At 42.3% G+C, this 15,958-nt stretch overlaps 3 protein-coding genes and 1 long non-coding RNA gene across 4 annotated transcripts; 3 read left to right on the forward strand and 1 right to left on the reverse strand.

Moving 5' to 3' along the window:
* Nucleotides 1–253: 253 nt before the first annotated feature.
* Nucleotides 254–3,494, forward strand: c1h22orf39 (chromosome 1 C22orf39 homolog). The gene is made up of 3 exons (XM_064970076.1): nucleotides 254–364; nucleotides 2,109–2,276; nucleotides 2,498–3,494. The coding sequence occupies exons 1-3, from the start codon at nucleotides 335–337 to the stop codon at nucleotides 2,633–2,635; spliced, it is 336 nt and encodes a 111-aa protein (XP_064826148.1). The 5' UTR covers nucleotides 254–334; the 3' UTR covers nucleotides 2,636–3,494.
* On the reverse strand, nucleotides 3,460–5,081 carry LOC135542956 (uncharacterized). The gene is made up of 2 exons (XR_010456153.1): nucleotides 4,860–5,081; nucleotides 3,460–4,450 (listed from the first exon to the last, which is right to left on the reverse strand). It is a non-coding gene; the product is annotated as an uncharacterized LOC135542956 (long non-coding RNA).
* A 141-nt stretch (nucleotides 5,082–5,222) lies between these two features.
* LOC135542963 (3-ketoacyl-CoA thiolase, mitochondrial-like) lies at nucleotides 5,223–9,669 on the forward strand. The gene is made up of 10 exons (XM_064970091.1): nucleotides 5,223–5,353; nucleotides 5,981–6,147; nucleotides 6,250–6,378; nucleotides 6,876–6,992; nucleotides 7,134–7,281; nucleotides 7,482–7,657; nucleotides 7,859–7,988; nucleotides 8,117–8,187; nucleotides 8,401–8,555; nucleotides 8,791–9,669. The coding sequence occupies exons 1-10, from the start codon at nucleotides 5,338–5,340 to the stop codon at nucleotides 8,873–8,875; spliced, it is 1,194 nt and encodes a 397-aa protein (XP_064826163.1). The 5' UTR covers nucleotides 5,223–5,337; the 3' UTR covers nucleotides 8,876–9,669.
* Nucleotides 9,670–11,647: 1,978 nt separating this feature from the next.
* On the forward strand, nucleotides 11,648–15,129 carry LOC135542986 (large ribosomal subunit protein eL6-like). The gene is made up of 6 exons (XM_064970107.1): nucleotides 11,648–11,825; nucleotides 11,939–12,037; nucleotides 12,259–12,402; nucleotides 13,257–13,305; nucleotides 13,543–13,727; nucleotides 14,947–15,129. The coding sequence occupies exons 1-6, from the start codon at nucleotides 11,676–11,678 to the stop codon at nucleotides 15,097–15,099; spliced, it is 780 nt and encodes a 259-aa protein (XP_064826179.1). The 5' UTR covers nucleotides 11,648–11,675; the 3' UTR covers nucleotides 15,100–15,129.
* The last annotated feature ends 829 nt before the right edge of the window (nucleotides 15,130–15,958 follow it).

Here is a 15,958-nt window from a genome sequence, read left to right on the forward strand (position 1 = left end):
GCAAATATCAGCTTCTTGTCCTCGAGTTCATTCATTGCCGGAAGTGGGTGGGTGGGACTCCTGCTTTTTTAGTTTTCTATTAGTTACCACAACCACAAAGTCTTCGTACATTTTTTTAAATGAAAACAAAAATTTGCTTTTTGCTCTTATTTTAGGGTTATGGATAAGGTTAGCACTATGGTTGAGGTTAAGTTTAAAATAACATTTTAAGAAGGGGAATTACATAAATAGGCGGGGTTTATGAAATTTTGGCTTAGGTAACTAGTGACGACCTTTTCACAGTGCTTGATTGGCTGTTTTCGTCCTCTTGTCAAAAGTCAAAACAACGGAGGTGATGATGGCAGATTCTGGAGCAATGTGGAGGGTAATGTACCAAATTCATGTATTGTTTATGATAACGTAAGGTCACCGTATTTCACTAAAGGCCCTAGTCACCAATGTAACTCGTTTGTAGCGAGCGAGCGTTATATGACTCGATAGTGTGCTCTGCTGTTCGAGGCTAGTGTAAATGTTAGCTAGCAAGCTAAAACCACATTGAAAGGGATAGCATGAATTTGAGGTGTTCTTCCCTCGACTGATCATCCGATTTGAGAGAATATCGATGCTAGATAACCAATTAACCATAGATTAGTTAGTATCTAGCAAATTGGCACTTTGATAGGTGAGGTTTAGTGGACGGTCAACGCCTCACCATTATGTGTTTTTCTTGAACCCTGATTATACTGGAACGCCAGCTAGTTTTTCAGTTATCAAATGGCAATACAGCCATAACACAATGAAATGCTGCCGTCACATTTAGGAAATTTAGAACAATTCTCGAGGAATTGATTCATACTGTACATGCATCATCCTATGTACACTGAGCAAAACGTTTAAAAATGCAACAATTAAAGGTTTTACTGAGTTACAGTTCATATATTAAATAAAGGTAAAATAAAAAAATGAAATCAGTCAATTGAAATAAATTCATTAGGCACGAATCTATGGATTTTACACGACTGGGAATACAGATATGCATCTGTTGGTCACAGATACCATTTTTAAAAAGTTAGGGGCGTGTGTAATGGGAATTTTAATGTTTGCTTTTCTTATAACTAATTTCTGTGTTCTTGCAAGTGGCTGAAAACAAATCACACCTATCAGTAGCTGCAATTTGGCAGTACGCCCAAATGTTTTGAGAACGAACTAAAGATATCTCAGTTTCAAGGTCTCAGCTTAAGAGAGGAGAAACCTCAAGAGGTGTTGTTGGTCTGTCACATGTTATGAAACCGTATTGTTAGGTCACATGAAACAAAACGGTAATGATTCATGAATTAAGCTAAATCTTGCGAATATTACTTGTCTGTGAATAGTTGTATATGAGAACTGCTGGGTCTACCCAAGGAGAGCTCTTGATTGACATGTGTACTATGGTGTATTGAGTTGGTTGGAACCTCTCCAGTGTGATGACAATAAACAATGATTAATTTAATATTGACTTTAAATGTACCTGTGTAAGAATTGTTCCACAAATCGTGGAACAGAAAACCAGACAGTATCTGATGTGACCACCATTTACCTCATGGAGCGCGACACATTGGAAGTTACGAATGTAACTATGGTTCTACGAATACCTGGAAGACCGTCAGTACGGTTGAAAGTATGGATTATATTCCTCGCGCTCTGTGCAGGTCGAGTAATAATAACAAAGTCATGCCGGTGACGGTGTGGGAGGACGTGCTCCACGCGGTTCATATAAAACTATGTCAGACCACGCACCGTCTCAGAGAATCTGTGGAATTGTATTGTGACAAAACTCCACATTTTAAAGTGGCCTTTTATTGTCCCCAGCACAAGGTGCACCTGTTTAAAGATCATGCTGTTTAATCAGCTTCTTGATATGCCACACCTTTCAGGTGGATGGATGATCTTGTAAAAAATGAGAAATGCTCAATAACAGGGATGTAAACAAGTTTGAGAGAAATACGTTTTTTGTGTATATGGAACACTTTTGGGATCTTACAACACATGTTGTTTATATTTTTGTTCAGTGTAAATATGGCAGAAGTATTAACCTCGATCACGTCATATGCTTATGTCTATTTACCTGTGATATGTGACCGCCATAGCCGCCCCGGACCTGTGATGACTACTGGAGTGAATTCAGACACTGCAAAAGCCTGTGGAACCGTTTCCATAACTACTATGCCCATGGCACATCCCCCTCCTGCGGGCAGTGGAAAGAAGACTACTACTCATGTAGAGAGTGGGAGAAGAACCCAGGCCCTGAGACCAAGGTACAGTTTAGCACTCAATCATAATTTCTGCTGTGAGGGGAAATGGCCTAATTAACGTTGGAACAGCAATACTGTATTTACAGGGAAACTGCCATCAAGGTCCAGAAATGTTGGCTACAGTTTGCTTCTGTACAGGATACTACATTTGTAATATGTCTCAATTGTGAGAGATCAACCAACCAACTTGGTCTGTTCTCTCTCTTATGCTGTCCCTACTGCAGGAGTCTTTACAGCAGAGTGAGAGGAACCGGGAGGCAGAGCAGAGGAAGTTCACCCCTGTGTGGGACCTGAGACGAGATCCGCCCAGAGACTGGCACATGCCCCTGCACCAGGGAAAGTCCCCAGATTCCCAGTCCTAACCATCCCCTGGGTCAATACTGCCATGGCCCTAAACATGGGCAGACCAAGGTCAATGTGGCATCTGAGATCTGTTTCACTACACAAACTTAACCAATTCTTCTAGCTTTAACTGTAGAGATTGTGGCTAGGGAGCCATGGTCCTGAGGTTATTCAGAGCAATCCATTGACATAAGAGCTAGAATTTTAAAGTACAAGTATTTTTGGAACAAGTCATAATTGTTCATGGCAGAATGTATGTTCTACACAATGTATTTTTACTTTATGTTCTTGAACTTTTCTGAATATGCCCTTTGCAGAGGGTGTGAAGGCTTTTTCCCCAACTAATATGCTCTTAACCACCTGACTCTTATTGGTTCAGTTGAAACCATGTTTAGAAAGGTGTTTTAGTGCTAGGCTTGGTTGGGGAAAAGCCTGCTCTCCAGGAACAAAACCACTCTGGTGTAGATTTTTTTCCCAGAGGTGTCCAATTCTCTTCACTGGTATTAGTGCGGTGTTCTCTACTGCTAGAAAGTTCTACTCTAATCAAAAACACAATTATTGATAGTGACAGAGTGTTGTGCATTCTTTCCATACATATGTGTGTACTGGGAAATAATATTTTGGGGAACAGCTAAAAGAGATACTGGATTAGGAAAAGGGTAAGCACACCATCCAGTATTCTGGCTTCCACCAGTGGTCTGACTGTTTTTGTCTCGTCATTGTATGGAAAGAGACTCTACCTATTGCAATTGAGGCCAGTGTTTCTGTAACACTGTTACACAGGATCTTTGCCTTTTATTATTTCACATGATACCTTATCTAGTGTTGCATACATAAAAATGCATTTCAAATAAAACAAATGTGAATTCTTTATTTTAACCCCCTGGTATGTTTTACTTACAGACTGTATTTAAACCTATGAGATCTATGAATGTAACATTACAGAGCACACACACTACAGAATGTGAATCACTTCATGAGTGTGAATAGAAACTTCTATATCCATGCTAGGGCAGTTGTCAATACGATGAATAGGTCATGGTCAGTAAAGCAGTTAAATGACCCTTACTTTGAATGAGACATACACCCACTAATGGTGCCCGGGCCATTGTTCTGAGCAAGCTTTAATGTCTCATCTTCTTTCATGAACATCCTCGTCAAATATTTTGTCTGTCCGTTCAAATCATGTGAAAACATGGATGAACATCCATGTCAACACGTATTACGCCCACAATGTGTTACACTCACTGGGTGTGAACTTTGATGTTGCATTTGCTCTCAGGTGCCTCGTGAAGCTGAATCCCTGGTGGTTGAAAGGGAATAGCAGGGGGTTTGGCCTCAGTGATGCCTTGTAGAGCTCCTCTCACTCCAGCCTCAGCTCCTCCAGAGCATCCCACTTGGCCTCCACAGCCAGACTTACTGCCTCCATCTCAACCCGGTGCTGGGTCTGCTCATAGAGGGGCAGGGTGGGAAGAAATTCGAATGTGGCACAGGAATTGGTTATAACAAAATGTCTGCAAAGAAGGTACAGTAAATTGTCTGCTCATTGTTTTTTTGCTTCTAAATAAGGATCTTTAACGGGGCTGTGGTGATGAAGCTTCGGCCAACATTGGCTTACAAGATCACATAACTGTTTGTAGCAGGACCACTCCTTCAGCAGTAGAGCCTGTTATTCACTCTCCTCAAAGGGAAGCTGAGGAACACAGCACACCCTAGAGGAAATGAACAAATAGAGTAAGGAACTGTTCAGGTGTACATTAGGACAGAGCAATGAATTTGGATTGCACTAATAGTGTTCTTTACGAGGGTCCACTTTCTTCTTTTTTGGCTCCGCCCTGTAATGGCACACATAGGCAGAATGAGTGAGAGTTGAGCCTGTAGTGCAATTATAACAAATGGTGCCAATAGCAAACAGAGTAGACGACTGAAACTAAAGTGCACCAGAGAACAAACTCTTTGTAGACAACAAGGACCTTGTCTGACCTGACCATTCACTCCATTCAAAGAGCTGTTCAGAACATAGCAAGTCAGAGGAAGGGGAGTACTAGTTAGCTAAATCTAGCCATTGTAACAGCACTGCAGTGAATAGATAACTTAGCTAACTAACTGTCTCAGGTGTTAGCATACAACTGGACAACAACCATGAGAGAATTAAATACAATATGTAATGACATGTAGAATAACGCATGTTCAACTGCTGTAACAACGTTGCTAGCTATGCACACGGTGCATGTTACAACTCACCTTGCCCCCGTAGTCTGTCGGGACAATACCATACACAGGGTACGCGATACAGCCAGATACATGATTGCTATACTATATGACTCGTGTTTAAACACTTCAGATTACAGTTATTACCGTGTATCAACAAATATGATCATTGCTGCCTCCTTGCTTGAAAATGGAGAGAATGACGTACATTCATCTCGAGTTTCACATAGACACTTTCGATCCCATTGTTGTTACGTCAGATATATAACATTGGTAACATTAGAATAGACATAGTTATATCACGGAATAAATATTCTATCAGTAACCATTTAAAAATGTCCTTCCAGTACCATCTGAACATGAAACGTTCGTTGTATCGAATGTTGTTGTCTCAATGATAAGTTACACATTATTTAGGTAAAAGGTCAAGATTTGCCAGGGTTTGGCAGAAAGCGCCCTTAAATTTACACAGATTCACTGACCTTCGTGGACGTGAGGAGGAATCAATATAATGTCACTTATCAGAAGTAAGTTATAGTTTGATATTTAGCATAAACCACGCACTCACCACGAAATGCATGCTTTTCTATGAACATGCTTTGCTTGCTCTGCAAAATAAAGGCAGCTATGCATACTGCGTGGCACACGTTAACATCTGTAAAATAATAACCAGGTGACTCCTGAAAATTGGTAAAGTATAGCTAGTGTTCATAGATTATTAAAACAATCCATTTTGAGCTGATTAATTTGTTCCTGTCTTTGGAGTTGTTGCTATTCAATGAACGAATGACCGCTGTCAGTCTGTCTCTACATGTAAACAAAGCTATTGAAGTGTTGTCTTGCCACATAGTTTAACAACTGTCAGCTATGCCTCTCTATCGTTAACGTTACATTTCTATCGGCTAGGTGAGTTGGAGATGAATGTAGGGTAAAGGTGACCGTGACATTTCTTAGTTACATGATAATTACAATGGCACTGCAGTGGATTATGATAGGACTCTAAAGCAGTGAATCTAGGCAAGGCAGCACTTTTCAAGTCAAATATTTGTATTGCTTTAGATAATCACATATATGATGTCATCAACAACTCTATAGCTGCAGTAAAGCTGGATTAGTCACCTCGCACCCAAACCCTCTTCTTTCTCTCCATCCAGGTGTGTTTATTGTGTCAGCTAAGCGGACCCCGTTTGGCACCTACGGCGGGGTTCTGAAAGACCACAGTGCAACAGACCTAGCAGAGCATGCCTCCAAGGCTGCTCTCGCCGCTGGGGGAGTGGCACCCGAGCTTGTCAACAGTGTCATCTTTGGAAACGTCATGCAGGTGTGCTTAAAACTCCAAAAAGCAAGCAGAGGCAAGGATAAACTCAAGGAAGGAAATGTTTGAGCTGGCTATACCTCTCTCTCCCAATCTCCTTTCCTTCAGAGCTCTGCAGATGCGCCATACATCGCCCGTCACGTGGGCCTGAGATGTGGGGTGCCCATCCCAGTGCCTGCTCTCACCGTAAACCGCCTGTGTGGATCTGGCTTTCAGTCCATCATCAATGGAGCTCAGGTATAGTAGACATATAAACACTGAGACTCTACACCAGGGGTGTCAAATTCATTTTGCTACAGGTGCTACATTAGGTCTTCAACAAGGTCCGGAGAGCTGCACTGAAAAAGGGTTTTCTTTTCTTGCTGTCAAAATGTGCTAAAAATTGTCCTCTAGTGCTTTGAGAGTTTACTATGCTCCCTGAGCTGGAGAGCCAATAAACTTTGAATGTAGTTCCATTGACTGTGCACAGTGATAATTAGTGATCTGGACAGTCAATAGATGGTATGAATATAGGCCCATTATCATTTCTACAATGTTTTGAGTTGTTTTTTGTCATTTTAAAGTATATTGAGGTCACCGCACACCCCCATGTGTTTTTAATTTTTTTTTTTTAACTCAAACCATCATTTCATTGTTTGTAGGTCAATTGTAGGTGCATAGTTTCTGCCGATGGCATAGGAACATTAGCAGCCTTGTACCATTTGTCTTCTTTAAGACCCTGTCTGTGTCTGTAGGAAATATGTCTGAAGGACTCAGAGGTGGTATTGTGTGGAGGCTCAGAGAGCATGAGCCAGGCGCCGTATGCTGTCCGCAACGTCCGCTTCGGAACGAAGTTCGGACTCGACCTCAAGGTATTGAATTAATAAATGAGGAGAGATAAAATACCAAATGGGTAGAGATTTTGTTACTTTTGACCATAAGGGCCCTCTAACAGCTGCTCTGAGACAATGCCAAGGGCTAAGCTAACGTGTTCTCTCTTTCCTTTGTCTCAGCTGGAGGACACTCTGTGGGCGGGACTTACTGACCTGCACATTAAGATCCCCATGGGCATCACAGCAGAGAACCTGGCAGTGAAATACGAGATCAGCAGAGACGACTGTGACAAATACGCACACCAGACACAGCAGAGGTGGAAGGCAGGTCAGAAATCAACCCTTACCCTAACTAAGCTCACATGTTTACAATCTCTGCCTTGATTAATCAGGGATTCCTGATTATCTGCCCTCAGAAATATTATGACAGTGAACGGCATATTACCATGACAATAAACTGTTTTTCCAGATTTCCATCTGAATGCTGACCACATCCCTGAGTTTGTCTGTGTGCTCTCTAAACCTTAGCCCACGAGGCGGGCCACTACACGGCAGAGATCGCGCCCATTGATGTGAAGGCTAAGAAGGGCAAGGTACCCATGACCCAGGACGAGCACCCTCGCCCCCAGACCACCCTGGAGCAGATGGCTAGGCTACCTCCTGTCTTCAAGAAGGAAGGAACGGTCACTGCTGCCAATGCATCAGTGAGTACTAAATAAGACCGATTCAATTCTGGACCCAAGTTCTTCCACCCAGTTCCTACCATCTTCTACTAACAGAGTATCACATCTGTCCCCAAGCACACCGGTTTTAAATGGAGTGCAGATCATTTTAGTTTGCTGGGTGTAAATCCTGTGTGCTAGTTTTGAATGTACTGATCTTCATGTTCTTTTCCTATTCCACAGGGCGTGTCAGACGGAGCTGCTGCCTTGGTGATAGCCAGTGAGGAAGCTGTGAAAGAGCACAAGCTCACCCCATTGGCAAGAATAGTGGCATATCACGTCTCCGGATGTGACCCAAGCATTATGGGAATCGGTGGGTGACTGACAACAAATGGCTTATGTACTTGATGAAAACATATGATACATTCCAATATATAGGCCTTTCTAGCATGGCCATCAAGTGATTTCTGTTCGTAAGGTTCTGTCATTCTCCACCATCAGGCCCAGTTCCAGCCATCACTGAAGCCCTGAAAAAAGCAGGTCTCACCCTCCAAGACATGGATCTGGTGGAGGTATACTCGTCTGTTTTATGTTCATAAATAGGAACTGATGCAGAAAGTGGCAGATATTTGGTTGCTCTGTTTTGGTATACTCTGGGTCATGCAGCTTACCTGATAGAATTGATTTCCTCCTTTTGTCTCCTTCTCACTTGCTCTGTCTCTCCCTGTCTTTCTCCTGCTCTGTCTTCTCCTGTCCTTCTCTCTATCCCCTCTGCTCTCTCTCAGGTGAATGAGGCGTTTGCTGCTCAGTACCTTGCGGTTTCCAAGGTGTTGGGTCTGGACCCAGAGAAGAGTAATGCCGATGGGGGGGCCATTGCCATCGGGCACCCCCTGGGAGCCTCAGGAGCACGCATCACTGCGCACCTGGTTCACAAGCTCAGGTAACCCCACCACACCAGTAGTCTTCTTACTACTCCGGATCACTTCTTATCACTCTGTAAATATGTAGACAAAAATTGTCAAATAAAATCGGAACAATTCATTGTTGTCTCATTTGAAGTAACAGGCAAATGCTTTTAACTAGAAAAAAATAAGACACAATTCAATGGCTGAGCTATTCATGTTATGTCACAGAGAAGTGGTCTAATGATTAATTTGTGTTTTTATTTCTCTCAGGTGGATTGGGGGAAAGTATGCTGTGGGATCAGCCTGCATCGGTGGTGGACAGGGCATCGCCATCATCATAGAGAACACTCACTGAGGAAGAGACCAAACCATGCACACTCAGAAGTGTACTACTGTACCATCCCCACTCAAAAGTGTACTTTCAATACCATCCAAACTCGAAATACACCACACCCTACATACCCAATAGAGTACATGCCATATACACACTCGAATGCGACTTAAGATTTTTATCCAATGTGGAGTTTAAACACCGGATTGCATTGACTTGAAATGTAAGAATATCCACCCCTCAAGATTTTTGTATGTTTGATGCATACTTTGAAACATCCCAAGACTCTACCACCTACACTCGAAGAAATACACAAGATCTCGTCACTCGTCAATTACTCCAGAAAATGATTGCTGTTTACCTAAACACAGAAACAAGGGTGTTTTGTGTATTTTGTAACCCAAATGTCTGTGACAAACTCCCTCGTATACTTCATATTCCTTTTTCCTTTTCTAAATGTTTATGTATGGAAACCATACTGTCTGTATCTGCTTAAAGAGGCCTTGTGAATCTGAAGGGCTAAATCTGTTTTTTTTTGTAAGGGACTGTCTTTGTGTTTGCCTTGATAACAGTGCTAGCTCATTGGGTGTACTATTTACCTCTCGCGGTAGCATATTAACAATTGAGATGAGAAGTGTGGTTTGAGTTTGGGTGAAGTTGCTTTCTGTGGAAGGAGAGAAGCATCTCTGCCATTTTAATATGAATTATCACTCCGCAGGGATCACCATTGCCCTCGATATGTATGTGTGCTAACATGTAAACTGCAAGGTTGCATTTAAGATTTGTTCGATTTTTCAAAATAAAAAAGGATCAATACATTTGTGTAGGATTGTTGTTCATATTCTTTAAATAATATTATTGACTAGGCCTATTGCAATAATACTCCCATTTTGGGATGTCATAATGCCTGGAGAAGTATTTTTCTCAGGAACCACATCAGTATAGCAATGTAGGTGACCTGGAACGCCACCGTAATTTGGGTCCTGGAAACTGACCATTTGAGAAAAACTGATATGAGTCTCTACAGATTGGTATGGATACATACAGTATATTTTCAAAGGCAGCTCATCATTATTTTATCATGAGTGCTAAAAGCAAACATAAAATGTAGCTCTATGAATTACAAATACGACTCAGTCATTAATCATTATTTTATCATACAAATACAGCATTTACGTGTTTTAATTAAGCAACAAGGCTCAAGGAAGTGTGGTATATGGCCATATTCCACGGCGAAGGGCTGTTTTTATGCACGACGCAAAGCAGAGTGCCTGGATACAGCCCCTAGCCGGCTGTATCCAGCAATAAGGCACGAGGGGGTGTGGTGTGGTATATGGCCAATATACCACGGCTAAGGGCTGTATCCAGGCACCCTGATTTGCGTCGTGCGTAAGAACAGCCCTTAGCCGTGGTATATTAGTCATATAACACAAACCCTTGAGGTGCCTTATTGCTATTATAAACTGGTTACCAACATAAATAGAGCAGTAAAAAAAATATGTTTTGTCATACTCGCGATATACCACGGCTCTCAGCCAAGCAGCAATCATGTTTGATCCCTGAATGCTGATTGGCTGATATCAGACCGTATACCACGGGTATGACAAAACATGTATTTGTACTGCTCTAAGGCACCTTGGAGGTTTGTGGTACATGGCCAATATCCTACGGCTCAGGGCTGTATCCAGGCGCTCGGGCTTTGCGTCGTACATAAGATCAGCCCTGAGCCGTGGTATATTGCTTAAATATTCGTGCCTTATTGCTTAAATATTTACTGATTACAAATTGTTGTATTTTATTGATTCTCTGAACTACAAGTCCCCAATATTTTTGCGTCGTTTTTGCATCCTTACGTCGACGTGACATGCAACGTAGATATATACGTAACTTCCCCGGATGTCGGTCTTTTTTTCATAGCAAAGGTAAGATTGGTCTCTCCCAACCCAACTTAATAAATAAAATCGGTGTTCATCTGTGCAAAATGGACTAAATAACCATTTCCCATTCGCATGGGAATGTTATTTGTATCATAAGCAGTTAATATGTAAGACAATTGTTGTGTTTTCTGTGGTGACTTGTAAATAAATAGCGTTATGTTTCGGAAATTTAGGCCCACGGCTACATGCTAGCGCAACGCGTTGAAACTTGAGCAGATTTCACGTTTGACCAATATTACGTTTATGTACCCTGGTTTATACGTTAGTGGCTTTTCAGCGGATATTACTTATGCATGTGTAATGGCATATTATAGAGAATTGCCGAAATAGTCAAAAGGTTAGCCAGCTAGGTTGCTAGATGTAGCTACCAGCTAAGGTATAACGTCATGCATGCGTGTTCACTCCCAGGTTTGAGGTGTTTTGGCGAACTCTGGCATATTGACAATTCTGTCGTGCCTAACTAGTTAATTGACTGTTAAAATGTCAGTTTTACCTGCACGTTGGCATGTATTTGTTTCTGTTATGCTAGCAAGTCGCAGATGTGATCTATAGAAATATTTATGTCAAACTAACTACTTAATAACAATGGCTAAAAGGCCACCTCCCAGTATGAGGCCTGCTGGTTATATTGTTTTGGAATATGACAAACTAGTACTTTTAGTTACCTGTTATTGAATATCTGGAGCCACAACTGTGCCTAACCTAGTCTGCTAGCTCTCCTGACCTATGACCTTCAACCTCTGAGCATCATACGATCAAAGGATCTAGCTAGCCAGCATGATCAGTTCATGATTCACCAGTAATGCATCCAGTGATACTATAAATATTGTTCTATAGTATTGTATCCATGTGTTTTAACCCATTCGGATCCCCTGGTCTGTCCCAAGATGGCAGAGGGAGACAAGAAGAAGGTGGCCAAGAAGGCTCATTGCAGCCGGAACCCTGTCCTGGCCAGGGGCATTGGTCGCTACTCCCGCACCGCCATGTACGCCCGCAGGGCCATGTACAAGAGGAAGACAAAGACCACTGAGACCAAGGTGAGAGAAGGGAGGCACAGTCTGTGGAAAGCTGTCCCCTTGGTTCTCTACATTGGACCTGTTAGACTTCAAGTTTGTATGTGTAGTGTACTGAAGTGTCTTGCTTGTTTCAGATTGAGAAGAAGATGAAGGTCAAGACTCCATCCACAATCACCAAGACTGTTGGCGGAGACAAGAATGGAGGCACTCGTGTTGTCAAGATGCGCAAGATGGTGAGTCATTGGCTCAAACAGTTTCCTTAATTGTAGTTTGTGTCTTGTTGCGCATGGATCGACAAAATTGTCTTGAGTTTTGCAGCGCACAATCATTCAGCAGATTAACTTTTCACCATTTCAATATACTGCAGTGAGGTCTAATTGCGAGACATGGCTGGTGGTGTTAAATGGTTCTACATCTGTGAAGTAGTTTGATCCCCTGACTCTGTGCCCCCCAGCCCCGTTACTACCCCACAGAGGATGTGCCCCATAAGCTGAAGAACCATGGTAAGAAGCCTTTCAGCCAGCACAAGAGGAACCTGCGTGCCACCATCACCCCAGGAACCGTGCTTGTACTGCTCACTGGGCGCCACCGTGGAAAGGTGAGATCACACACAGACTCGTGCGTGCACAAACGCACACATCACCCCTGTAACACTCATGCACTACCCCTGGAAGAGTCCTTGTCCTGCTCACTGGACACTAGTGCAGGAAGGTGAACACTTGCATGGCTACACATGACACTGCCATCACTCATAAATATACATAGCTTGAGCATGCGAAAGCAAACTCAGTAGCATTATTTAGCAACCTATTACATTGCTGAGATGGCGTGCTGTGCACACTATTCTAAACACCCTTGTTGCACTGCTACCCTCCTTAGAACTGTCCTTTGCTCTACATGCGATAAGCCCGCACGATACTCCCACACTACCAACTCGGTTTCCCTTTTTCCCACAATGAAAAACACACGTTCAAGCCTCACACAGGCATATTACGGTAGTGCCCACACATAGGATTGCGCCCACACACTGAATGCACGTAGCCGGGCCTGCTGCTATGGTTTCAGCTTTAAGTGCTGCTCAATTGGCAGAGGACACTCACATCGTTGTATTGGAAGAACATAAATGTGTGAAGTGGAGAATTTCGAGTTGATAAACAATATCTGAACAGATTTGTTTGATTTATGTATGCGTTTCCAATACATTTTTAAAAAGTCAGTGGTCTAGTACAATTGTGTTATACTAGTGTTGTGGATATTTTTCTTACTGTCACAAGTAGATTGATCAGCTCTACATTCTAATAGAAGGCCAGCTTGTTTGGTTTAGGCTATAGCACTATTACCATTGGTTTTTCGAAGTCTTCATAGTTTTTCAGAACCAGGATTGGTTATCACTTCAGTAGCATGTAGATGTTTCCCTGTGCAATGCAGTAACTGACTCTTCTCTCCCCTCAGCGTGTTGTGTTCCTGAAGCAGCTCTCCAGTGGTCTCCTGCTTGTAACTGGTAAGAACAACCAGTGCTTTGAAACATTCCTATTAATCAGTGAATTGGCCAAACAAGTGTTGCATAGAGTAGATCTGGTCGGAATGTCCAGTGAGATTTTTATAGCTCACATTCACGTCTGTGCAGCTGCAGTACCCCGTTAGGTAGTCTTATCTTTATGTGATGTTTGGAAAAGTATGCTGTTCTTGCGTTTTCAGTTGTAACTCAAATCACCCTCTTGCTTTCTCCATCCTCTAGGTCCCCTGGCCCTGAACCGTGTTCCCCTGCGCCGGGCACACCAGAAGTTTGTCATTGCCACAGCAACCAAGGTCGACATCTCTGGCATGAAGATCCCCAAGACTCTGTCAGATGTCTACTTCAAGAAGAAGAGGCTGAGGAGACCCCGCCACCAGGAAGGAGAGATCTTTGACACAGAGAAAGAGGTCAACCCCACACTACTAGATATACACAAGCTATACACACTTCCAACCCCCCCTGGGATTTAGACTAGTGGGGGTGAGGAGTAATGGTTACTATTGAGTGCTGTTATTGGACAAGTAACATAAAAACCATGGTGCATTAATCCTACATTCCTTAGAATGTTATTTGGAAAATGCAGTCATTAATCACATTTCCATCCACTAGTAAAGTCATACCGTATATTTTAAAAGGGAATCATACAAAATCAGGACTGCTGTGATATGAAACAGGAAGTGTCGGCACAATTTTATAAATGCCAACGTTTGTTCGAAATGGTGGGATCATTTTGATGGTAAAATGATGCAAGCAATGGCACAAATATTTATATAATAACATGTCGAAGTAAACTGAGTCACGCGATGTCATGGTGTGTCCTCCCACTATATTTTTATTTTTACCTTTATTTAACTAGGCAAGTCAGTTAAAAACAAATTCTTATATTCAATGACGGCCTGGGAACAGAGGCTTTAACTGCCTGTTCAGGGGCAGAACGACAGAATTGTACCTTGTCAGCTCGGGGGTTTGAACTTGACACCTTCCGGTTACTAGTCCAATGCTCTAACCACTAGGTTACCCTGCCTCCCCATAAATGACTATGACTCAGTTCGGCTCCAGATAAATGTTGAGGGTCCTATTCTGGTGACACGATTGATGCTTGATAGCCGTCTGACACAAATATCCTCGCTCTTATCCATAATATTCTTGTGTTGTAGACCAACCTACCTGTATCTGTCTGCGAGCTGTTGGCTAGAGCACACTTGCCAAGACCAGAGTAGGCACGTTTGCTATTTAACGCAAGCAATTGTTTGGTAGAGTTGAAAATGCGATGTAAACACATTGAACATTACATTTGTCGGTACAGGAAAACTGAAGTGAAAAAGTACATTTTGTGTACACTGTCATCACGCACTGATTTTTATCCGCTGCAATTCAGTTTGGTGGAAAGACCGCTGCTGGGGAACTGTGCATAATTTATGCATATTTTTTAATTCACATTTATCTGTCCCAATTGGTTGGAAATCTAGCTAATGTCCTGGCTGCTCAAATCTTTCGATTGGGAGTGTGGGTCTTTTGCTTAATATATGGTGAATAACGGTTCTTCCCTCTGGTTGTGGCTAGAAAAATGCTTTTAACTGGGATGTCACAAGCTATCTGAAACTCTTACCTCTATCCCTGCTACAGAAGTACCAGTTGACAGTGCAGAGGAAGGAGGACCAGAAGGCTGTGGACTCTCAGCTTCTACCCCTCATTAAGAAAGTTCCCCAGCTGAAGGGCTACCTGCGATCCTCTTTCTGCCTCTCCAATGGGGTCTACCCTCACAAACTGGTTTTCTAAATGTGTTGTAATAAAGAGTACCACCACAGAGTCCTATCTCACCTTGTGATTGTGTGTAAATGGGCTGATTGAGTTTCAAATACACAAAGCATTTGGGGACATTGTAGTTCAGTAGCTCCCCTGTAACTCAAACTCTTAATGGGGTTCTATTGCAGGCTGGGCTGTCAAAGGCATTCAGGACACATCAGGTGTTTGGTTGCTGCTATTGTATCGACAAATCAGTTTCCTATTGGCTCACATCCACCCCCTACACTTACATTTAAGCTTTAAGCCATTCGGCTTGTTTATGATGGAACAGTTTGGTAGGTTGTGCTAGACTAGTGATACAATGTTAGGAACAGTTGCATGAAAATGCTCAGCATACAGCTGCTTTGCCAGTTAACATCTTTTGTTGTATAAAGGGTGGCCATTTTTAGCATGGGCCAGACCATAGAATTATGATCCCTGGACCAGGTTTTTCTTCAAATGTCACTTTACTCTGGAAAACGATGTACAATGTACATCAGTCACTTGGCTGCATTGCCTACCCACAAGCAGTGGTCTAAAGTACTTTTTTTTAGGTGTCTGTACTTTACATTTACTCCACGCACTTTTGGGTGTCAGGGAAAATGTGTTCCATTGACAAATTCACACTTAATATCCCTGGTCATCCCAACTGCTTCTGATCTGGTTTGCTTAATATAAGGAACTTAATGGTTTTTACTTGATACTTAAGTATATTTTAAACCAAGTACATTTGGACTTTCTATTAAGGTATCTTTACTTTTACTCAAGTATGCCAGCTGGGTACTTTTCACCACTTCCCACAAGTCCTGTTTGCTGTTCTAGCTATAATTGACTCATGCCATCTAAAGTTGTG

This window comes from Oncorhynchus masou, chromosome 1, assembly GCF_036934945.1.
Source record: "Oncorhynchus masou masou isolate Uvic2021 chromosome 1, UVic_Omas_1.1, whole genome shotgun sequence".
Lineage (NCBI taxonomy): Eukaryota > Metazoa > Chordata > Actinopteri > Salmoniformes > Salmonidae > Oncorhynchus > Oncorhynchus masou.

Excerpts from the sequence above, each read along its gene's own strand:
- c1h22orf39 (XM_064970076.1), top strand. The coding sequence starts at position 335 with ATGATGGCAGATTCTGGAGCAATGTGGAGG. Across the intron at positions 365-2,108 it reads ATTCTGGAGCAATGTGGAGG|CCGCCCCGGACCTGTGATGA; the intron begins GTAATGTACCAA and ends TGACCGCCATAG. Across the intron at positions 2,277-2,497 it reads ACCCAGGCCCTGAGACCAAG|GAGTCTTTACAGCAGAGTGA; the intron begins GTACAGTTTAGC and ends TCCCTACTGCAG.
- LOC135542963 (XM_064970091.1), top strand. Across the intron at positions 7,282-7,481 it reads ACAGCAGAGGTGGAAGGCAG|CCCACGAGGCGGGCCACTAC; the intron begins GTCAGAAATCAA and ends TCTAAACCTTAG. Across the intron at positions 7,658-7,858 it reads TCACTGCTGCCAATGCATCA|GGCGTGTCAGACGGAGCTGC; the intron begins GTGAGTACTAAA and ends CCTATTCCACAG.
- LOC135542986 (XM_064970107.1), top strand. The coding sequence starts at position 11,676 with ATGGCAGAGGGAGACAAGAAGAAGGTGGCCAAGAAGGCTCATTGCAGC. Across the intron at positions 12,038-12,258 it reads TTGTCAAGATGCGCAAGATG|CCCCGTTACTACCCCACAGA; the intron begins GTGAGTCATTGG and ends TGTGCCCCCCAG. Across the intron at positions 13,728-14,946 it reads TCTTTGACACAGAGAAAGAG|AAGTACCAGTTGACAGTGCA; the intron begins GTCAACCCCACA and ends TCCCTGCTACAG.